This window comes from Ursus arctos, unplaced genomic scaffold (assembly GCF_023065955.2).
Source record: "Ursus arctos isolate Adak ecotype North America unplaced genomic scaffold, UrsArc2.0 scaffold_10, whole genome shotgun sequence".
NCBI lineage: Eukaryota > Metazoa > Chordata > Mammalia > Carnivora > Ursidae > Ursus > Ursus arctos.
The window spans coordinates 58,305,429-58,330,483 of record NW_026622764.1 but is presented as its reverse complement, the minus strand read 5'-3'; the positions used below and the strand labels follow the sequence as shown (position 1 = coordinate 58,330,483).

The 25,055-nt window shown below is 45.5% G+C and overlaps 1 protein-coding gene across 1 annotated transcript; it reads left to right on the top strand.

The window, feature by feature from the left end:
* Positions 1–24,339, top strand: CUNH13orf42 (chromosome unknown C13orf42 homolog). Its single transcript, XM_026493213.3, has 4 exons — positions 1–427; positions 21,382–21,525; positions 23,020–23,260; positions 24,165–24,339. The coding sequence occupies exons 1-4, from the start codon at positions 1–3 to the stop codon at positions 24,337–24,339; spliced, it is 987 nt and encodes a 328-aa protein (XP_026348998.3).
* The last annotated feature ends 716 nt before the right edge of the window (positions 24,340–25,055 follow it).

Below are 25,055 nucleotides of genomic sequence, written 5' to 3'. Positions count from 1 at the left end.
ATGCTCAGAAAGCTGCACTCCATCTTTAACTCCGGGCCGCACAGGAAGGCCGAGGTGGCCGCGGGGCCCGGCTCCGAGCCCGCCAGCCCCGCCGTGAGGCTCATCCGCAGCAGCTCCATGTACGTGGTCGGGGACCACGGGGAGACATTCAGCGAGTCCTTGAAGAAGTACGGCGGCGGCAGCATGGACAGCAGCCTGTGCTACCTGCAGCCGGAGGGCGGCCGCGCATGGATGTACTCGCGGCCGCAGGACTGTCTGCAGTACCTGCAGGAGCTGCTGGCCTTGCGCAAGAAGTACCTCAGCAGCCTCAGCGACCTGAAGCCCCGCCGCGCGCCGGGCCTCGCCGCTCCCTGCTCCCGGCCCCCGGGGTCCCCCGGGACACGCGGAAAGGCCCCCGGCCGGTGCGCCTCCAAAGAAGGAAAGGTAAGTGCTGTGCAGACGTACAGTTCAGAGGGAATTCTTCCACGAGCCTCGGGTGCCGGGTGGGACCTTGGCTCGGCCCCTTTCCCGTGCAAGCCCGCGGCTCGGCGGGGGGTGGGGGGGGTGGGGGGTGGCGACCCCCAGTGGCTTCCCCTCTGGGAGGAGGCCCTGGGAAGAAGCGGTCGGTGGTAGCTACAGAGTAGCCTGGAGGGAGGGCGGCGGCTTCGGGGTCAGGCTGCCCTGCGTTTGCATCGCATTTGTCACTTACCTCCCGCTTGGTGGATGAGATGACGCTCGTGTGGCCCCTGGAAATCCCAGTGAGACATGCAATCTTCCCGGGAACGAGATGCTTGCTAGTACCTCGGTGTTCAGCTTCACCGGAGCCCAACAGCTTTGGAGGCTGTGCTCCATCTGTGGGCTGGGCCCAGGCATCCTGGGGACTGGGGCACAGCCTCGAGACCGCCTGTGGCTTCAAGGCGATTGCCTGACAGCTGTGCTGGGCACTGGAGGCTTCAAGCCCAGACAGACCAAGCAGGAAATTAGTGCAAGAAGTCCCAGGCAGTTATCTCGCTGTTTCTACTTATGCCGGTGTCTGTACACATTATCTCCCCTTGAGCATTCGATTCAGGCCGCAGGGAAAGGTGGGAGAGACTCCGTATCAGGGAAGAGCAAGCTAGGCCTCTGGAACCTGTTTGACAGGACCTTTGACTCCTTCGGGTATTCCCTCCTTCACGCCTCAACCTTTTCTTTTTTTTTTTTTTTTTCAAATGCCTGAGGTTTGAGGCTGTTTTAAGTTCCCACCAATTGTTTCCCTGATGCCTGGACAGCAGAGCTGTCTCTCCCTAGTCCTGTTTCCGCAGAACGTGCTGTGGGCTGTGGAGGCCCCATTACCGTTGAAGGACTGGCCGGTGATCAGATCTCTAGGGCTTGGCCTCCCCCGACTGGTTTCAACTGTCTGCATTTTATCCCAGGTGGGATTGGTTTAAATAACCACATTGACTCCAAAAGTACGTCCGTGTCCCAGTACCTACTCTAGGGTTCCAGAATCGACCTTGTGAGCAGCCAGCTGTAGATTTGTGGGCCAGCACCCTTCCTTCGGGGTCACTTCCCACGACAGAAGGGGCTGCAATAGGTTCTGGACTCCCTCCTAGCTGGATATCCTGGGGTTCTTGGGTCTGGTTAGACTCCCTCCAGGCATTACATTTTCCTGGAAAAAAAATGCAGTTCTCTCTTTACAAAGCCTAGGTCACTTCCTCCCTGCACTGCTCCTAGTTCAGCTGTCTGAAGATACAGGGAGAACTTAGCCCAGAGCACCCCACTCTGGCCCTGTGGAAAGACACAACGTGCGCATTTCCTCGGGAGAAGCCTCTCACCATGATGTAACCAGAAAAAAGTTTTAAAATGGCTTTGATGTCAGTCAGACCAAGACCTAAATTTTAGTTGTGTTTGCCAGCTGTGTACCTTTGTCAGGTTAAGTTGGCCTCTCTGAGCCTCGATTTCTGTAGCATAGAAACGGAAATAAGAATATATCCCGTGAGGGGAAAGCAAGATCCTGGCTGTGATACGACCTGGCACATAGTAGGTCTTCCAGTGCTTACTAACTCTGAAATGGAAGGTACTGGAGGCTTCTTCGTCACCGGCAGACAAGCGCTCTCCTTTCTCGCTCCTAAATAAAGAGCTGGATGCTGCGTGTGCTTGAGACACCACGGGGCCGTCTGGCTGGCCAGGTGGCCTGCGGCGGCCTGCTCTGTACGTGGGAGGGGCAGGGGACCAGAGAGCTCCTTTCTTCTGGAAGGTCATCCCCTTCCTGCATTGGTAGAAAATGCCTGCTGATCTTCAGGTTTCGGGCAAACACCATTCATTCCCCTGAGCCCTCGTTCTCCTTCCCCAGTTGTGCTGAATCGTGTCTCCCCCAAATCATAGGTTTAAGTCCTAACCCCCAGTACCCCAGACGGTGACCTTATTTGGAACTAGGCTGATTACAGGTGTAATTAGTTGAGTTGATTGTGGGTATTAGGGTGAGGTCCTAATCTGACAACACTGGTGTCCTATAAGAAGGGGAAACCGGGACGGACACACACACACACACACACACACACACACGCATGAGCGTGCATGCGGGGATCACTAGGCGAGGTCTGGAGTTGGGTGCCATGCACCGGGGACCCCCTAGAAACTGGGTGAGGCCTGGAACACATCCTCCCCTAGTGCCTTCCAAGAGAACACGGCCCTGACAAGCTCTGGGCCTCAGACTTCTGGCCTCCAGGCTGCTCAGGGGGTGGGACTTTGCTGTGGCAGCCCTAGGGAATGAGTACAGTCCTCCATGGAATTGCCTTTCTCCCTCTCTCCCATTAGTCTAAACACCGCTCTGTTCTAGCATTGATCACATCCTCCTGGGGCCTGGTGCACTGCTCGGCAGTGACTTTGGTATGCTTGGTAAAGCTGAAACAGCACCTTTGACATTTTTCCATCCCCACAGTGCAACCGTGAATACTTCTTGGTCACTTATGAATGCTTTATAAACTTTAAAGTCTGGTCTTCTGTGTACAGATCACAGAAGAGCCGGCCTCCATGTAGGGAGTGAGCAGTGTTCTCTGGGCACCAAAGCACCCTGGAGACCTTGACTCTTCCCACGAATACCAGCCCCTGGCCTGGCCACAGAACTTACGTGCCCCTGTCTGTCTCTCTTTCCTGGAAAGATAATGGCTTTTAGGCTGTTCTGTTTAAAACTTTCAGTAAAAAATACATGTTATGCGCAACTGATGAATTATGGAACACTATATCTGAAACTAATGATGTATTTTGGCTAATTGAATTAAAAAAAAAGAAATATATTTTAGAAACTGACCTAGTTTATTCAATACAACCAAAACAAAAATTTCATGAGATATACTTATTCTTATTCTCTGTTTGGTACTCTGATATTTTTTCAAAATACTCGACACTATTCTTTTTTTGTTGTTTTTCATGTTGGTCATGACACACTAAATTTATTTCACAAGCCACTACGGGGTCCAGACTGACATTTTCTCACACCCTGGTAAGGCATTCCAGTAGGACCTGCTGAAATGTTGACAGTGTCTAAGGCATGATACATCAGGGTGTCAAAAGGTCTGGTATCCCAGGCCCTGGAGAGAAGAGAGCCGGGACGAGTACCCATGTGGGTCGATGCGAGGAGAAAGTGAGGACATGCCAGGAGGGAGGCGAGCCTGGGGTGGATGTGGGAAGGCCCTCCTGGGCCCCTGCACAGAGGAGGTCCTGGCCAGGCTCCAAATAGGAGGTCATTACACAAATGAACGAAACACACAGTTTGCAACATTTTGAAATCAAAACAAAACCCCCACATCTGAGGATTTTTGAGTCAGCATCGCGTATGAGCTGTAGTTTGGGACTCATTGTTTAGATGCTCCGGTGTTAGAATTTCTAACATGGTGCAAAATTCAAGTGGCAGAAGGAGAGCACATTTGAAGTGGGTCCTGTCCTAGACCACAGAGTTTCTGAACCAATAGGGCAAAGGCACCCGACCCCCGGCCATGGGCACCTTGGGTGTTCCTGCCCGCGATGAGGCACATGGCCCATCTCCTCCACACACCCCACCCCTGCTCCTCGGCACGGCCCAGGCACAGTCCGGGAACAATCAGCAGTTTTTCCTGACTTCTCATCATCCTCGAAACACGCTGAGTGCCAGCCCCAGGCTACAGATGAGAAGACTGGGTCTCAGAGACAGGAAGTGATTTAGGTAAGGTGTGCGCCTGACAAAGAGCCAGGATTGAAACCGGGTCTGCACTGTGCCAGAGCTCACGCTCTTGTCAATGGAGCGACAGTGATTTCAACCAGAAAATGTATTTTGAGCTTGTCAGATACCTGCCGATGGGGGAGGGGCCCCTCAGGATGAGGCAAGCAGGCTGCTTTATCCTGCACACCCAGGCCAGGGAGAGTCAGCTGGGAGGTACCCGCTTCCTACCCCGTGTGGACTCAGTGCAAGGGCGAAACACGGAGGCGGCATGGCCTGGGCTCCCTTTGTGCGGGAGAGACCCGGACCCAAAGCATGTCCTGAAGGCAGGCATCAAGCTCTCTCCTCTCCACTATCCACGAGTTCAGTTTCCCTCTATCTCAACACCTTCCCTGCACATGGCTTCCTCGGACTCTATTTTTACTCTCGGTCCCTGCAGCCCCGAGACCCCGAGTGTGTATTGCCTACTTTTGCACTAGGAAGAAAGCTGGGTAAACAGTGTGAGCTCAGCTGCAGTGGGAACTTCACAAGGGGATGGATTTTATCTTCAAACCCTTTCAACAGAAACACGTTTTCATTCTTCCTCACTCGTTCCACAAAGTATCTGAGACGAGCCACCTACCAGCAGAATAAAGTAGCAGCAGAAACTGGACAATCGGAAGAGAATAAAGCATCGACAGAAAATCAAGAACACTCAAAATACCCTGCAGATCATAGAGCTAATTCAGCGGCTACAGGTGAGCTTTAGTTCGGCTCCGTACCTCTTGCAAGCGACCCTTTAAAAGAGAGCCGGACTCGTATTAAAATTCTGTCTAAGAGGAAGAACCACACCCCTTGGTTAGTGGAAGTGAGATTTTTCCCAGCTTCAAGTTCCAGAATTTCTCACATGGGACCTGACACAGGAACCAGGTGTGATGTAGCTAGGAAGGCCCTCAGTGATTTTTAAGTAACGACGCATCAGTAGATACGTCATTTGTCCTTCCTCCCTCCATTCCTCCCTCCCTCCCTTCCTCAACATGTTTTGTTGTTGGCAGGAACAGGGTGTGTGCCAGGAACTGGCGAGGGAGTCAAAGTCCCTGTCCTCCTGGGTGGTCACGCTTGTGGCAAAGCAAGGCAATAAACCAGTACCCCGTTTCTGGTGGTGACTTCTCAGAGCCCTGCTGCGCCAAGCCCGTGCTGCGTCTTAGTGAGGGCCCAGGCTGTGGCACCCGGGTACGCACCTGCTCTCCATCCCTTCCGGGCCCCGCAGAGAATTCAGATTCAGAGGCACGGACGGACCACACACCCTCCTGACGATCTTTGTCGAAAGCCTCTGAAGATACAGTGAATCCTATGAGAGAAAAGTGTCTGTGAAAAGTAGAAAGCTATCCTGTTGTGTGTCCTGCTATTTGCCTCCCTCATCTCAGCATCTTGGAAAGCAAGTCGCTCCCTCTGCAATCTGTGTTGGGGTCTTGTCTGGGACATGACTGGCCTCAGCCTGTTTCCCCCCTCGCCTGGTTCTTAAGGTAATTTCTTCCAGCTGCTGGGAGGGGCTCTGGGATATTTGACTTCTATCTTTCCACTCCTCATAAAGACTGCTTCTCTCAGCTTGGATTTTTTTTTTTTTGAAATAATAGCTTTAATTTACATGCCATGAAACTCACCCTTTAAAGTATATTACTGAGTGGTTGTTAGTATATTCAAAGTAGTGCAACCTATCACCACTATCTAATTCTAGAACATTTCATCACCCACTTCAGCTTTTTGTGTGTGTGTGTGGTAAAATAAACATAACATAAATTTTACCACTTTCAACAGGGCACTTCTTAGCACCTGAAATGAGTGCTTTTTAATGTCCCCAGCTTATGGGTAATGAAGTGTATCACAGTTAATGAATTCTTAAGAAATTAAGTGTTTCTCTTTGGATGATTTTTTATAAATTTCTTTTAGAGAAAAATGTGTAACACTGAACATCTTTCAAATTGTTAATTGTCAGACAATAACCAGAGTTCTTCACACTAGTCTTCCATGAATTTTTCCAAATGATCGTTTATATAAGCCCCTAGTACTACATCCAAAAGACTATTAAGCCTTACTCTATTTTTAGAACACTTTATGAAATGTATTAGTAGTACATTAGAAAATGAATCCATTAAGAGGTCAGAGAGGCTATAAAATACTTCATTTAGGAATTAGGAGAATGTTTTTTATAAAAGGTCTGATTATTTCTTAAAATATAGAAGTCTTTTTAAGTAAAATAATCTTAAAAAATTTACCATCTTAACCATTTTTAAGTATACAATTCACTGGCATGAAGCACATTCACAATGGTGTATAGCCCACTACTATCCTTTCCAGAACTTTCTCATCACCCCAAACAGAAAGCCTGTATCCAAGAAACAGTAACTCCCTATTTTCCTGCTCCCCCCCCTCCTGGTAATCTCTATTATGCTTTCTGTCTCTGTGAATTTGCCTACTCTAGGAACCTCAGATAAGTGGAATCCTATAGTATTTGTCCTTCTGTGACTGGTTTCTGTCACTCAGCATGTTTCCCAGCTTCCTCCATGTTGTTGCATGTGTCCGAACTTCCTTCCTTCTGTTTAGGGGAACAGCTTGGGTGTTGATGGTTGGTGAAGACGAAGAGTTTGAAACAATGCTCACTCTGACCAGAGTGTCAGTTAGCATAGGTTGGTTGCAGTACCCCACGGAACACTGCCCAGATGGTTTGAGCTGGACATTTTTTGAAGCCAGGTATATCGGTCACCCACCGCAGGCAGAAGAAAACATTATTAATTCTCTTTTGGGTCATCTAATTCTGAGCAGTTTGGATTCCTGATATGTCTGCCTAGATGAACTGGCTACAAAATGCACACCGTCCCTGCACCCCGCCCTACCCCAGCCCTGCTAAAGAAATTCACCTGCTACAATGGTTTAAAAAGAACCAGTGGAATTCTGGAGAATGTTTGCCAAAAGTGATTGATTTTTATCTAAATTAGTTTTATTCTGGCAATAGTTTGTTTTCAGAATCAATTTTCTACTAAGGCCATCCAATCTTGGTTCATCATATAAGACCATGTCAATAGCAAACAGAAGATTCTTTCTCCTCTATGGCAGGAGAATCAGAATCTAACTCATCTAAAAAGATTCCAAATCATCCATGTATAATATGCATATATAATTTCATATGGGATAGAAGGCAGATTCTAGATCTGTTTTTACACCACTGGGAATTATTTTTCAGATCTGCTGGGGAGGCTTTGTGCAAACACAGTGATATTAAAATGCGGGTTTTCTGGAGCATTAGTTACTGGGAGAGTCTCTCTCACTTGGCCTATCTCTGGTTTGCAGAGTTGAAGGGCTGTACTAATTCAATATGAGCTGCAAAGAATTTTCTATTTTGCTTGGCAGAGCTCTCCACAAGACGACAAACAGTATAATGATGATTGATAACAAAGCACATAATTCCTGCAGCCCCTCTCAGTCAGACCACAAGATGGGTAATTACATTCCCCAATCTATCTTCCAGGCACGTGCTGTTTGCTCAGCCTACAAATAATACTTCCTCCTCCCCTTTTCTCTCCACCACACCCCATTCACCTGGCTAACTTCTTTTAACAGCAGAGAAAGCATTTCCCTAGGAAGCCGCTTTTCACATCCACAATATAAGACAGTGGATTTCCTCCCCTCCTTGTGTCTGACCCCCATCTCAGCACTTAGCAGCCAGCACCCAGCACTGTAATTGTCTGTTCATTTGTTAGTTCTGCTGCTGGCCATGAACTCATTGAGTGCGGGGACTGTGTCTTATTTATCTTTCTATCTCCAACCTCTTGCATGGCTCCAGGCACATAGCAGACATTCAATAAACCAATAACCTGAGAAATTCCAACTGTAATTTAAGAAGGTTTATTTTATTTTTTTAGAAGATTTTATTTATATGCCAGAGAGAGAGAGAGCGAGCGAGCGCGCATAAGCAGGGGGAGAAGCCGGCTCCCCACTGAGCAGGGAGCCTGATGCGGGACTCGATCCCAAGACACGGGATCATAACCTGAGCTGAAAGCAGACGCTTAACCGACTGAGCCATCCAGGTGCCCTTAAGAAGGTTTAAGAAGAAAACTTACGCAGTTTGGTGGGAGATCTGGAAGAGTAGTAAAACTGTTGTTTTCACTGACTGGAAAATTATTTTATTTTTTAGTGGAGTAGAATATAGTTTGAGTATATTCACATTCATATGGAATCATATCCTAATAATTAAAATATCCAACATGTAATGGATCAGAGTTCACCATCAAAAGGACATTTTGGGTAAACTTAAAAAAAAATTCTGGATAAAATTATATTAGATAAAATTTATAAAACACAGAGAAGTATAAGAAATAAAATAAAAATAACTTAGAATCCTACCAGAGATAATCACTATAAAATGTTTAAGTATATTCTTTTTCAATCATTTATTTCCTGTATATTTGCATAGATGTATATTAGGGTTGTCAGCTAAAACAAAGGATGCTTATTTAAATTTGAATTTAAGTGATGGATTGTTTTTACTGTAATTATGTCCATGCAATATTTGGTATATATTTATACTAAAAAATTATTCATTGTTTATGTGAAATTGAAATTTAACTGCTGTCTTATACTTTTATTTGCTAAATTTGACAACCCTGATGTATGTGTATGTATGAATTTACTAAATTTGGTTTACACCATGTACTTTTTTATAATCTCTGTTCAGTTCATATTATATTTTGTGGATTCTTTCCCACCTCATTAACTTGTTTTTGAAAACTGAAGTTTTAATGGCAAAAATGTAACAGCTCACATTCTTTAAGTAGTTGTGAAGAATTACAAACACATCCTGCTCTGTAAGGTATGTTTAGTGATTCCTAAAAGTGTGACTAGTGGGGCAAAGTTTAAAGATCATTCATTTTTAAAGATTCTTCTACATATTGCTTTCCAGAAACATAATTTACACTTTCATCAACAGTGAATAAGAAAACACTTTGTACTGCATTTTATTAGCACCTAGTATTGATTTAATTTAGAAAGTTCACAATGTAATAAATTGCATTATTTCATATACTTTTCTTTGATTATTGCTTGAGCAAAGAATGACCCTTTTAACTTATCAAACCAATGCTACTTCTTGTTTAATCGATTGCCCGTTCATGTCTTCTACCTTTTTCTTTTGGCTCTATTAAAGATTTCTTATTTCTATGGACTCATAGTAAGAATATGAGTACCCTGTCTGCCACATGTGCTAAAAATATTTTCTCCAAGTTATTATGTGTGTTTTGATTTTATTTGACATTTTCTGGTGTATAAATACTACTGATTGTATGTAGTCAAGGACACCCGTTTTGTCTTTGATGTTTCTTCCATGGCTTTCCTGCTTAGAAAGCCCTCCTATGTCTCAAGATCAGCTGTGTGTTTGCCAGTGTTTTCCTTTTTTGATAGTTCCATTTTTAAAAACCCAGCTTTTATCTATCAGCAGTGTATTTTGACAGGAAGTGGGAAGTGAGAATCCAACTTGAGTTTTCCCCAAGTAGCAAAGTTTCCCAACATCATTTATTGACAAATTCATCCCTTCTATCTCTGGACTGTGATGTTTCCCTTATCGCATGGATAGGTTTTATACTATGTTTCCAGGATGTGAATTCAATGGAATCAGGCTTCTAATTGTTTGATAAATGTGAGCAAATTTATTCCACTCGGTGTTTTGTTAAAGTGGAATGATCTCTTCGATGACATGTAAGGTGAGGAGTTAGGCAAAAGAAATAGTGGCCTTAAGATTAAAAAGCAGGGAGGGAAAAGACTAAGCTTATCAACCCATGAGTCTCCAATCTCTAAGATCAAAGACAGAAGATGTGTGGTTATGCTTCCAAGATGATTGTAATATTTAGGTATGATAGGTGACGCCAAATTTGAGTTATACTAGAGCTTGTGACAAACTTCTTCCATCTTTTTATCTCTTTGGGCTGATTTTCTCAGCTCTCTTGTCGACTTCACCATTTTTTTTCTTCAGTTCAGGCAAGTGTACCATTTAGCTTAAATTTTGTTAAAATTTTGTATGTGGGTATTTGTGTTTGTGTAATTAAATTCCAATGACTATGCCTTTTCCCAAATTGCTTGTTTCTTATAGCTTCGGTCCTTGTTTCCTAAACTCCCATTCGTACTTCACAAACTCGCACTCAGTTATGGGTACGCACTTTCTTAGGTGTTGTAATATAAAAGGGATAAGGTAAATATCACCTTGGACTTGGTCTTAAATATCCATTCCAAGGATGGCAGGAGGCAAAGAAGATGTGTTAGAGCTTTTAGGGTTTGTCCTCAAAAGCTCTCTCTCTCTCTCTCTTTTTCTTTGATGATAATTAAATTGCTTGTGGATAAATTTGAGCTGTTTTGCATTTAATTTCACACAGCTGAATGATCCAAGGGAAAAATGATCTCTCTAGTCCCGACTAGTCCCACATCTGATCCTGGAAATTTTATCACAATATATGGACATTCATATTTCTAGATACTCTTTGCTCAACAGAATATTATCAGTACTCCATAAAAATAAGGAGTACAGAGTTCTTAACATTTGCCAACTTCAATCCAAAAGGATACATTAGCAACATGCAAGCTGATTGGAGAATATAAGCATTGGGTAATCGCATGTATACAGCATATATTCACTTGCTCAGTGAATAATTACCACCCCATGCCAGACGCTGAAATAGGTAGCTAGCATTCATAGATGAAAAGGCGGTCTGTTTGCCCTGACACAGCCCATTGTCTCAAGCTGCAATCCTCAGCATCACTGTCTGAACCACACTGGTGTGTTGAGGTTCTTTGGCAGAGAAACAGGTAGAATTTCAATCAGCATGTTGGGAGTTGTGTAAATCCCACAACCTGTCTCACATAGGCCGGTGAGCATCTATCACAAGAGTCTTATCTGTGAGTGTTAGTTGCCAAAGCATTGCCAAAGAAGAGGTTACAGATGGCTGGTCTAGTGTGGGGCTACCGAGGACAGAGCATCACGTGCCAGAGTGGATTATCCACCCCTGTCAGAATGTGCGCATAAACAAGATGTGCCTAGGTCTGTCTGCAGCAGTGAGAGGCGGTGACATGGGGGCTGGCCTTCCAAAGGAGGTGACGGGATGCCCAAGTAGGAGAAGTGAGAGGAGGGTAGATGTTTAGTGGTGGTCCTCTTGGCTCTGGGTGGGTTTCTAATGTTCCCCCCTCAACCCTAAATCTCTGCCACAATATTGCTGTTTCCAACTGAAAGTTCATTTTGTAGAAACCAAACCTCTTGCAGACAAACACTGGCAGATCCTAGAAGAAAAAGAACAAATTGGAGAAACCCAGGCACCCAGATGGCAGGTGAAACCGGGCAGGATGGCAGGTGATGTGAAATGCAAAAAAATATCATAAACTGCACTGGGGGACTCAGAAAAGACAATGAGAAATACAGTAGAGTTTGGTTGGAGAAAACACAAGAGGAAAAGTAATCTGAGACCCAGGCCTGACATGAGGGGGGGTGGGACAGGGAGGCTTGGAAAATGATAACCCCAAGGCTACTGAAGGTTACATGTGAAAGGCACATGGGAATGGAGCAGGCAATGCAATACAGATGCTTCGAGCCCACGTGCCTTCTCCCCAGGGCTGCTGTGGGGCCAACAGTGAAGGAACACGAGCCTGTGAAACAGGGGACTGAGCAGTTGCAATGGGAAAGCTGTCCAAAGAAGTAGTGAAAAAATTCTGGGCTAGAAAAAAGTCAAGAGTGGGAGTGATAAGCAATCCTCTTATATCTGGAGTTCTGAGTTCAGGGTGTGGACGCCTGATGTCCCTTCTTGTACAACTACCTCCTTATGAAGTAGATTGTCCTGTGATATTAGCCTGCGGCCTGAACCCTGAGCCTCGGTTGTTGTCTCTCTTATGCTAGGCACCAAGAGAATGTGGCCGTGGAGGCGGAAAAGGCCCATAGAAGCTGTGGAAAGGCAAAGCAAACAAACAAACAAACAAACAAACAAAAGCTGGAATCAGCCTGGGTTTAAACCAGGACTTGAAAAGGCCCAGACGTGTAGCTTAGCCTTGGGACTCAGAAAGCCACCACAGCATTCATTCGGAGACATGTAAACGTATACTTTTATAAAGTACAGCAGAGACTCTGTTAACCAAATCCTACATGACTGACTTGCCAGATGGCTTGATGCTTCCCATTCTTTCCATCAAGCATATACGTAGAGAGCAGAGTACTTACAGTTAGAAGCTTACCCCAAGCTAGGGTATTATTGGCAAAATGCAAAACGGCATATGCATTAAGGACTAACTTGAATAGCAAAAGATTACAAAGAAGCCAAAGAGTTGACGATAGGGGACTGTGGTTTGTTCTGACAGTGGGTCTGCCCAATGGAGAGCCATGCAAGGTTACCAGGGCTGAGGAGGGTCTCTGTCTACTGCTGGGAAGTAATCCTCAGGATACACTGAGTGAAGTGAGCAATGTGCACAGCTATATCTTGTAGGCTACATTTTGTTTTTTAAGAAAGTGGGGAAACACAAATATAAATTCATGTTTGCTTATATTTTCAAAAAGAAACAATGGAGAGATAAACAAGAAACTTGGCGCCTACCCACCGCGTAGCCTAGCAGAGATGAATGCCAAACACGACACCCAGAAAGCAAAAAAAGATGCATGAATACAAGCCCGGGGGAGTGCCTCCCCAGGAGGGGGTTTAGGTCAAGTCTGGGGACTGGGAGGGAAAGGTAGATGTTGAGTGCACCCCAGTGGGGGATGCTCAACCCCCCCATTGGTACAGGGAGAGGAGCAGAGGGCGGATGGAGTCCCTTTGCTTGGCTCCCCGTGTGCTGCGTAACAGGAGGCACACAAGGACTCAGGGAGTCTGGGCCCTGAAATCCGGGGTTTTGTCCTCTTTCTTCAGTGACCTGTATTCTGTCCCCTGGGGTCCTGTCCTTGTGTCCTTGTCTTGAAAGAGACATTCCTGTCTGCCCTTGCAAAGCCAGGGAATAAGACTGGTACTTAAGCTTTCTGTCCTAAATCAGACCCTGAGGTGGGGATTTGTGGGTGCTCTTGTCCCTCGTCCATGCTCGGGCCCCCATAGAGCAGTGGCTCTCCACTGCTGTGTATTAGAATCACTTGATTATCTGACCCAACTGGTCTGGGAAAGAGCCAGACGTAGATAGACATTCTTTAGCAGCACAATGTCCAGCTGGAATTGGGCTCCCCTGTTATGGAACCCCCCTGACAGGGATGAGGGAGGGCCCACCGTCCCTGTCTCCCAGGCCAGGATCTCAGCCTCATTTAAGGGATGCTGCTTTCATTTGCAGGGAAGGAAGGCAGGGCTGAGGAAGGAAGGAAAGCAATTGTTTATTCATTTGCATTTATTTATGCCCCTACTTCATTCCATGAAGGGTTTGGGGGGAACTGACAAAGGCAGTTGGGGCAAGTGGGGGGAGCTCTCCCTCGGGGTAAGACTTGGTCACACAGGTATATATGGGTCAGCCACAGATAATGTCACCAATGTCTCATTCTCCAGAGCACCAGGATCTACAAGTTCTTTCAGCGGAAGCAAGTGTTATAATGGTAATGTATTGGATTGCCCAGCTGAGACCCCAGAAGTAGCACCTGGAAGAGCAGACCGTCTGGTGCTAAGGAGCTTCTGTGACAAGGTGCCCTCGAAGGCAATTGTTTCTCAGTCTTGTAGAAAGGGCAAGGTATGCGAGGGAGACCGGAGTCTCCAATACTAAAGCTTGAGGCTTTGGAAAAAAACAATATACTTGAATATTTGGAATAACCAACAAGGGTGTGGCTGAAAGGGCCTTTGTCCACTAGTTTTAGTGGACAGAAAGTACAGTGGCTAAGGTGGTAATATATATGCTGATGATTTATTTTTTAACTTGCAAATGTGATCCTTGAAGGATAATACTTGAGGAGATTCTGGGTTTTTGAGATCTATGAGAGGCCACAGTCAAGGGCTCCTGTTAACAGAACTAATGATTGTGGTCTTGTTGGTTTTGGAGCCTTTGGTAGTTAAGATACCAAAGCTGACTCTTTTCTAAATTCTTTAATAAATGGAAGCAAAGGATTCAGGCTGCTCTGAGCTGCTGGCCAAAGTCCATTTCCTAGAGACACTGAGGAATGGGCAGCTCAGATAATTTTGAAAAGGAGTGTGATGCCCACATGTGAGACTGAGACCCTTGCTTTAAACCAAACACTGATGGAAGTTGCTGAGTCAGGGACTCAGAGGCACCCTTTCCATGGGTTCTGAGACACAAAGACCTACAGACCTTGCATCCCTTTTAAATAATATTCATCCTTCCTTTGGGCTTCAGTCCAGATTGTGTGGCTTTCTCCATTCTTTATTTCCCTCTCTTTCACTTCACAAAAAAATTTCTAAAGTTATAAGTGTCATAGTAGAATTAGGTTCGGGACTGAAGACCATGGACTCTAAAGGAGGGAACAGTCCAGGAGAGGGTGGTCTACCTGGAGAATATGAGCTGACCCAGCTCATCCTGATGGATGAGTAGGAGTCAGCCAGATGAGACAGTCAAGGCAAAGGGACCACTGAGAAAAACCAGGCAGGAGAAGAATCGTGACCTGCCTTCAGAGATGGGCCTTCCTGTCGTCTGCCTGCAGGAAGGATGCCTGGTGGCCTGGCCTGCTGTGTTCATACAGTCTGCCAACCAATCCTTCTGGTTTCAGTCCTGCTCCCCACTCCCAACCCTTTGTGTACCCGGTGTTTCCAAGCCTGGTGCATTTCTGGTTCCCAAGGGTCAAATTGTACCCTTTTTAGCTGCTTCCCCAACCTATGATATTCTAGAAGGCTGGTCCCTCTGCTCTTTCACATCAGTTCCCCCACTTCAATTGCTTTGCATTGCAAGAGGATTTGGAAATATGTCTTTTACTGATGGCCTCTCCCTTCCTCTGTCATTAGGTTTTCTTCTCTCTGCCCTCCCGCTTTCATTTTAGTGGGCTCTGTGAGGGGGGAGGGATAAGTCCATGTGGATAGTTTTCTACTTTTAACACAAAAGATTCAGGTGTATGTTGTACTTCTTCAAAATTTTCTCTAAGAAAGCACCTTACAGATATAAAAGGAAAAAAAAAAACCCTCTCCACTTAAAAATGTTTTCTAGTAGTACGAAATGCATACTTTTCACCAAGATCTTCTATGTACATACAGATGTCATCATTTTATTTCCCAACACTCCAGCCTGTAATTTAATGTTCACTTTTAATACCATCCCCCTTTAAAAATGCCTGCATATGGCGCAAAAACAGACACATAGATCAATGGAACAGAATACAGTCTCCAGAAATAAATCCATGGTTATGAGGTCAATTAATATAAGACAAAGGAGGCAAAAATATACAATGGGGAAGAGACAGTCTCTTGGATAAATGGTGCTGGGAAAACTGGACAAACATACACAAAAAAAATGAAACCCGACCACAATGCTCTGAAATTGGAACTCAACCACAAGGAAAAATTTGGAAGAAACTCAAACACTTGGAGACTAAGAACCATCCTGCTCAGGAATGACTCGATAAACCAGGAAATCAAAAATCAAATTAAACAATTTATGGAGACCAATGAGAATGAAAATACAACAGTCCAAAACCTATGGGATACTGCAAAGGCAGTCCTAAGGGGGAAATACATAGCCATCCAAGCCTCACTCAAAAGAATAGAAAAATCTAAAATGCAGTTTTTATATTCTCACCTCAAGAAACTGGAACAGCAACAGAGGGACAGGCCTAATCCACGCACGAGGAAGCAGTTGACCAAAATTAGAGCTGAAATCAATCAAGCAGAAACCAGAAGTACAGTAGAGCAGATCAACAGGACTAGAAGCTGGTTCTTTGAGAGAATCAATAAAATTGACAGACCGCTGGCAAGACTTATCCAAAAGAAAAGAGAAAGGACCCAGATTATTAAAATTATGAATGAAAAAGGAGAGGTCACGACGAGCACCATTGAAATTGGAAGGACTATTAGAAATTTTTATCAACAGCTATATGCCAATAAACTAAGCAATCTGGAAGAGATGGAATCCTTCCTGGAAACCTATAAACTACCAAGATTGAAACCGGAAGAAATTGATTCCTTAAACAGGCCAATTAATTATGAAGAAATTGAGTCAGTGATAAACAACCTTCCAAATAACAAAACTCCAGGCCCGGACGGTTTTCCTGGGGAATTCTACCAAACATTCAAAGAAGAAATAATACCTATTCTCCTAAAGCTATTTCAAAAAATAGAAACAGAAGGAAAGCTACCAAACTCATTCTATGAGGCCAATATTACCTTGATCCCCAAACCAGGCAAAGACCCCATCAAAAAGGAGAATTACAGACCGATTTCCCTAATGAATATGGACGCCAAAATCCTCAACAAGATACTTGCTAATAGAATCCAACAGTACATTAAGAGGATTATCCATCACGATCAAGTGGGATTCATACCTGGGATGCAAGCGTGGTTCAATATTCGCAAATCAATCAGCGTGATACACCATATCAACAAGAAAAGACTCAGGAACCATATGATCCTCTCAATCGATGCCGAAAAAGCATTTGACAAAATACAGCATCCTTTCCTGATTAAAACCCTTCAGAGTGTAGGAATAGAAGGTACATTTCTCAATCTCATAAAAGCCATCTATGAAAAGCCTACTGCAAATATTATTCTCAATGGGGAAAAGCTGGAAGCCTTTCCCTTAAGATCAGGAACTCGACAAGTATGCCCACTCTCGCCACTATTATCCAACATAGTACTAGAAGTCCTTGCATCAGCAATCAGACGACAAAAAGGGATCAAAGGTATTCAAATCGGCAAAGAAGAAGTCAAAATGTCTCTCTTCGCAGATGACATGATACTCTATATGGAAAACCCAAAAGAAGCCACTCCCAAACTATTAGAAGTTATAGAGCAATTCAGTACCGTGGCGGGATACAAAATCAATGCTCAGAAATCTGTTGCATTTCTATACACGAATAATGAGACCGAAGAAAGAGAAATTAGGGAATCCATCCCATTTACAATAGCACCAAAAACCATACGTTACCTTGGAATAACTTAACCAGAGACGTAAAGGATCTATATTCTAGAAACTATAAATCACTCTTGAAAGACATTGAGGAAGACATAAAAAGATGGAAAAATATTCCATGCTCATGGATCGGAAGAATTAACATAGTTAAAATGTCCATGCTACCCAGAGCAATCTACACTTTCAATGCTATCCCGATCAAAATACCGAGGACATTTTTCAAAGAACTGGAACAAACAGTCCTTAAATTTGTATGGAAACAGAAAAGGCCCCGAATCTCCAAGGAACTGTTGAAAAGGAAAAACAAAGTGGGGGCATCACAATGCCGGATTTCGAGCTGTACTACAAAGCTGTGATCACAAAGACAGCATGGTACTGGCACAAAAACAGACACATAGACCAATGGAACAGAATAGAGAGCCCAGAAATGGACCCTCGGCTCTTTGGGCAACTAATATTTGATAAAGCAGGAAAAAACATCCGGTGGGAAAAAGACAGTCTGTTCAATAAATGGTGCTGGGAAAATTGGACAGCTACATGCAAGAGAATGAAACTTGACCACTATCTCACACCATACACAAAAATAAACTCCAAATGGATGAAAGACCTTGATGTGAGACAGGAATCCATCAAAATTCTAGAGGAGAACATAGGCAACAACCTCTACGACATCGGCCAAAGCAACCTTTTTCGTGACACATCCCCAAAGGCAAGAGAAACAAAAGATAAAATGAATTTATGGGACTTCATCAAGATTAAAAGTTTCTGTACAGCCAAGGAAACAGTCAGAAAAACTAAGAGGCAGCCCACGGAATGGGAGAATATATTTGCAAATGACACTACAGATAAAGGACTGGTATCCAAGATCTACAAAGAACTTCTCAAACTCAATACACGAGAAACAAATAAACAAATCAAAAAATGGGCAGAAGATATGAACAGACACTTTTCCAATGAAGACATACAAATGGCTAACAGACACATGAAAAAATGTTCAAAATCATTAGCCATCAAGGAAATTCAAATCAAAACCACACTGAGATACCACCTTACGCCAGTTAGAATGGCAAAAATAGACAAGGCAAGAAACAACAATTGTTGGAGAGGATGTGGAGAAAGGGGATCCCTCCTACATTGCTGGTGGGAATGCAAGTTGGTACAGCCACTCTGGAAAACAGTGTGGAGGTCCCTTAAAAAGTTAAAAATTGAGCTACCCTATGTTCCAGCCATTGCACTACTGGGTATTTACCCCAAAGATACAGACGTAGTGAAGAGAAGGGCCATATGCACCCCAATGTTCATAGCTGCAATGTCCACAATAGCTAAATCATGGAAGGAGCCGAGATGCCCTTCAACAGATGACTGGATTAAGAAGTTGTGGTCCATATATACAATGGAATATTACGCAGCTATCAGAAAGAACGAGTTCTCAACATTTGCTACAACATGGACGGCACTGGAGGAGATAATGCTAAGTGAAATAAGTCAAGCAGAGAAAGACAACTATCATATGATTTCTCTCATCTATGGAACATAAGAACTAGGATGATCGGTAGGGGAAGAAAGGGGTAAAGAAAGGGGGGGTAATCAGAAGGGGGAATGAAACATGAGAGACTATGGACTATGAGAAACAAACTGAGGACTTCAGAGGGGAGGGGGATGGGGGAATGGGATAGGCTGGTGATGGGTAGTAAGGAGGGCACGTATTGCATGGTGCACTGGGTGTTATACACAACTAATGAATCATCGAGCCTTACATCAGAAACTGGGGATGTACTGTATGGTGACTAACATAATATAATAAAAAATCATTAAAATAAAAAAAAAAGAACTTCCCATTGTATTTAAGATAAAGTATGAGTATAATTTAAATCATATACCTTGCCACATTTATGCTTCAAATAAAATTGTTACTTTTTTCATAAAAAAAAATGAAACTGGACCACTATCTAACATCATACACAAAAACGAATTCAAAATGGGTTTAAGACCTAAATGTGAGACCTGAAACCATAAAAATCCTAGAAGAGAGCACAGGCAGTAATTTCTCTGACATAGCTGCAGCAGCATTTTTCTGGATATGTCTCCTGGGCCAGAGGAAATAAAAGTAAAAATAAACTACTGGGACTACATCAAAATAAAAAGCTGTTACACAGCAAAGGAAACCATCAACAAAATGAAAAGGCAACTTACTGAATGGGAGAAGATATTTGCAAATGATACATCTGATAAAGGGTTGATACCCAAAATGTATAAAGAACTTATACAACTTAATACCGAAAAATCAATCATATAAGATATACATATGGCCAACAGACACATGAAAAGATGCTCAACATCATTCATCATTAGGGAAATGCAAATCAAAATCACAATGAGATATCACCTTACACCTATCAGAATGGCTAGAATCAAAGGTAAAAAACAACAAGTGTTGGCCATGATGTAAAGAAAAAGAAACTCCTGTGCATTGTTGGTGGGAATGCAAATCGGTGCAGCCACTGTGGGAAATGGTATGGAGGTTCCTCAAAAAATTAAAAATAGAAGTACTATATGGATGACCCAATAATTCCCCTATTGGGCATTTACCCAAAGAACACAAAACACTAATTTGGAAAGACATATGCACGTTGCAGCATTATTGACGATAACCAAATTATGGAAGCAATCCAAGTGTCCATCAGTAGACGAATGGATAAGGAAGATGTGGGGCATGCTCACACACACACACGAATATTACACAGCCATGAAAAAGGTGAGATTGTGTCATTTGAGACAACATAATGGACTTAGTATTATGTTAAGTGGAATAAGTCTGACTGAGAAAGACAAATACCTTATGATTCCACTTACAAGTGGAAAAAGAAACAAGAACAAACGAATAAACAGCAGAAACAGACCTATACATACAGAGAACAAACTGATGGTTGCTAGAGGGGAGGGATGGGGAGTTGGACCAAATGGGTGAAGGGGAGTGGGAGACACGACTTCCAGGTATGGAAGGAATAAGTTATGGGAATAAAAGTCACAGCATACGAAATACAGTCAAAGGTACTGTAATAGTGATGTAATGGGACAGCTGGAAGGTATACTTGGGGCGAACGTAGCATTATGTATAAACTTGTCAAATCACTACATTGTACACCTGAAATTAATGTCACATGGTGTGTCAATTATACTCGAATAAAACAAAAATAAAATAAAAATGCTCACATAAAATAAAATAACTCTACACAGGGTCAAAACAGCCCAAGTTAATGCACGTTGTCCCTTCTTTTCCTCCCTGAGTTCTCCTATCTCCTAAATTCCTCAGACAGCTGTTTGTGGGTCCACACGTTGATTCTGGGCCTTTCACTGAAGAGTTCTCCGTGGAGGTCCACCACGGGCTTGAACTTCCACGTCAGTCCCCGAGACCGCTGGTGGGAGGCTGTGAAGACAGTGGTGCTGAGGAATGAGATCATGAAGAAGACCAGATCAGGACAGAGCCTGGAACCTGGTTAGGCACTCAGTAGACTCTTTTTTTTTTTTTAACTCCATATTTTATTATTTCTTACACTTTTCAAGCAATCATACTAATTTTTCCTCAGTCCATTCCATGACTTGAGCCCAAGTTTGGCCACTTTAGGTCCTGACAGCTCTTTCAGAGCATTTCCAGTCTATCTTGTCCTTTCTTTCCTGCTGTGAGCATCTCCTCCCTACCGAAGGAGCTCCATGATCACCTAACTGGGTGTTTACCAGCGGGGAAAACGGCCAAAGGAAGACTAAATATTTTATTTTTTTATTATGTTCAATTAGCCAACATACAGTACATCGTTAGTTTTTGATGTCGCGTTCAACGACTCATTAGCTGCGTATAACACTCGGCGCGCATCACCACACAAAGGAAGACTAAGTATTTTGCCTAAGGATCAAAAACAGTCTCTGAGTAAGAACTAGGTAGATCTTATTATGTCTTTGTCTCTCCTTGAGGTCACTGGAAATCCATGGACCCACAGCAAGTGTGGATACGGAGCATCTGCCCTCCTTCCCCAGGGCACTAATTTAAACTGGCTTTTTAAGCTCTGCAAATTCGTAACTTCACATACGTTGTTTCAGCAACGCTGCGGTCTTTCTGGCTGTGCTGGCTTGCTTGTGTGCGGGTGCTCGGAGGCTGGCTCACACAGTGCTCTTTCCTGCCCTTCCCATCTAGCCCAGAGCAACCCTGAAGAAATACTCCCAGTTCAGCGCAGATGTGGCCGAGGCCATGGCCTTCTTTGATTCCATCATTGCAGAGCTGGAGACAGAGAAGCGGCCCCGGGCTGCCGAGGCAGAGCCTCCGAATGAGGACGTGGACTTCGATGGTGAGTGCTCGCCGGGGTGCAGGAGATGGGCGGGTGGCGGTCTCTGGAGTGGGGTGTCGGATGAGCGACCAGGAACCCCACATCCTAGTAAAGGGAAACTCACATCCGTACTGCAGAGCCCTGCCCAGGGCTTGTTCTTCTCCTTGGGGGCCCTTTGCTTTAGGCGTCCCTGCGGCCACCACCCAGCCTACCCGACAACACTCACGGCCCTATTTGGACAAAAACTCCTTCCTGTGGTCCACTGGCCAAAGCGGAGACTAAGCACTAAAGAAAGGGATGGGGGGGGGGTGCGGGTGTTATATGGGTGTGAAGACAGTTTCAGTCTCGCAAGATGAAGGAGTCCTGGAGAGCCGTCCCTCACCAGGGGGAATATATTCCGCACTACTGAACTCTTCACTGAAAGATGGCTCAGTTGGTACATTTTATGTTATCTGTATTTTATCACATTTTTTTTTTTTAAGAAGAAAAAGGAGCAGAGAAACCACATTTAAAAATCTGGCTTCTGACTCTACCTGAGCTAGTTTGGTACTCTCTGCTGGACCTGCCTGACCCTTCATCCGCTCTGTCCCTGCTCGGCCCTCAGCGCCCTCTGAGGGCCTCACAATCAGCGCTCTGAGGATGATGCCCAGGGCAGGAGGGGACCCAGCGAGCTGAGGGCGGGGGCTGACGCTTTTCTCCTTGCCAGCCTGTGTCACTGGCTCTCTCCTGGTGGAAAGCAAGCAATTCGGCCACTTCATGAATTCAGCCCGCTTTTCAATTCCATTATTGACCATCCGTTTCTTTCATCTTTGACTTGCCCTCCTTGCTGTCATTGATGACGATTTTATTCAGGAATTACTGGCTCTTGTGACTGAGGGATCAGCTAATAAGGGACCAATACTAAAAAATTGTTAAGTGTTTTACTTATTGCTCAAAAGATTAAAAATTACATCCCTGTGGTTTGTAGTTGGTCTGGCCTCACAAGACCTGTATCTGTGAAAGGTAGGCTCTCATTGGGTTTGGTGGAATTTCACAGGTTACTCCCACTCCCCAAGGTCACTGTTTCCTGTAGGGGCATCTGCTCGCCCTCCCCGCTGACTGCAGCCCCTCGGTCCCAGATAGAAGCCAGCTCTCTTCTCGACAGTCCGGCCAAGGAAACCCAGGACATTGGCAGAAAACCAGCAAAATCCACTGAGGATGTGGAAAATAGGCTCTCTTTGCTCTTTTGTCATCTGCTCTTTTCACCTCACAGTTTGCAGTACCTCGTGGGTATCTTTCCAAGTCAGTACACAGATCTGCATCCTTATTCTTCATGAACCCATCAATATTCAGCTGTATCCCTAACCGTCACTGCAGGGTCAGAGCAGATGGTCCCCGCTGCTTGCCTTTCCCAGCCTTTCCAAGAATCCATGGCGCTCTCTATGCATTACTGTGGGTTCTCAGCCCAAGCCACCCTCTCCTGTTCCTCCCTGATGGCGGGTCCTAATCTCTGGGACGCCTGCTTCTTTCTTGCAGTGGCCACCAGCTCCCGGGAGCACAGTTTGCACTGCAACTGGATCCTGCGGGCGCCACGCCGGCACTCTGAGGACATCGCTGCGCACGCCGTGCACGCGACAGACAGCCAGTTGCGAAGGACCATGGAGTGCAGGACCATTGGCACTCAGAGGAGACTCGAGAGGCACCCCATCTACTTGCCCAAGGCTGTGGAAGGGGCATTCAACACCTTGAAATTCAAGCCCAAGGCCTGCAAAAAAGAGTAAGTGCTTGGACCAAGTTGTACGACCAAGATGTTTCCATGTCCTCCAGACTCCCGGGGTGGTTCTTAAGGGGCCTCGAGCCCCCATCCTATATGCCCCAAATTCTTCTTATATATTTTGGGGGGAGGGAGTTTTTTCCTGGTCTATGCTTACACTCCAGCCTGGTTCACTGCCGTCACCACTCCTCACTGTCACTTCAGCTCTGGATCTGCCCACCTTTCATTCAGGCCTATGTAGCCCGCATGCTTTGTGCCACCCGCCCTGTGCCACGGACAAGCTGTGTGCTACGAAGTTTTAATGAGCGTTTGGGGTTGAGGGGGGCGTGGCACCACGAGGAAACCAACACCAAACTAATCAGACGCCCCTGCCTTGGCTTGACTTAGACGGAGAACTTCTCATCGGCTGGGCCCCTCCTGGCCACCTTGCTACCAAAGGCCTTTCTCCCTCCAGATCCAGCTCTCCCAAGACTGGTTACCATTGTTAGCCCCCAAATTCCTGCGGCCTACTCATTCAGGGCAGTAAGTGCTCTCTTGCTCTGGGCAACCCAGGTCACGCTGTAGGGACCTCCCCTTTCACAACAGAAGGGTGTATCTGGGCTCAACCACATGTTTTCCTTTGATCGTACAAGAGCCGTTCAACTCCAATGGGTTTGGAGCTTTTCTAAATAGCTTTCCTCCCATAACAATGGACTGTATTCTGGACATACTGAAACCAGGCTCCGGCCCTCATCGTCCATCCTTCCAGTTCAAAGCCAGCCCCCGTGACGATACTGCTTTGGCCTCTACAAGGCCCAGCATTGGGGAGCATCTGAGGGTCCCCATTGGAATAGTGAATCAGAGCATCGCGGCTCTGTGCAGCCAGCCAAGCCACACTTAAACCCTCTGCCTCATTCCTCCCTTCCAGCCTGGGGAGCCCCAGACAGATCCTCTTCAGCTTCTCAGGAGAAGACATGGAATGGGATGCGGAACTCTTTGCGCTGGAGCCCCTGGCGTCTCCGGGGGAGGACCACCATGAGACCGAGAACCCCAAAGGGCAGTGGCTGCTCCGAGAGAAACTCTGGGAGCGAACAGTACCCTGACTCCCTCCAGGCCTGGCAGCCTGACTCAGGCTGGGTCCCTGAGAAGGTGGCTGCTTCCAGTGCCGCACAGGTGTTTGGAAGGGTTAAAAATGGAAATCGGAACCAAGTCAAGCCCATGAGCCCATCAGCGCTGCCCGCTGGTGCCCAGTTAGTGCCAAACACACCTGCGTCTCCCAGAGCACCTGCCTGAGGAGGCTCTGGAGCCTGGCTGGCCCGGCAGCGCAGGTTAGCGGGTAGGTCCAGCCTGGCTGGTCTCCCAGTAGAAAGAATGGAAGGCCTCAAGTGGGAATCCAGGCTCACTAAACCTGGCCTCTGCCGGGTCCTGTTTCAGTTCTCTGTGCATCTGTCCAAGTGGCTGTTAACAATTGTGCTCAGTACGGGAAACAAGCCCAGCCACGGATCTCTGGGCCTAAGTTTTCAGAAACGCAGCTCCTGCCTCTACAGGGCTCAGAAAGACTCTGGTTACAAACAGAGACTGCCTTCCTTTGTGCAGAACTCAGTGCAGGAAGCAGCTCCTTCTGCACTAACACTCTAGTGTTCTAGAAACCTCTGCTGATCACCCTGAAGATGGGGCCAGTGCCCTGGCATTGGGAAGGAGTGTGTTAGGGCCCTGCCTCGGGACCCCACCATCTCTCCCAGCCCCCAAACCCAGCTCCACTTCGCACAAGAGGAGGGCTGGGGAGATGAGCGGTGCTTTTCTTCTCATTATTGCCCAG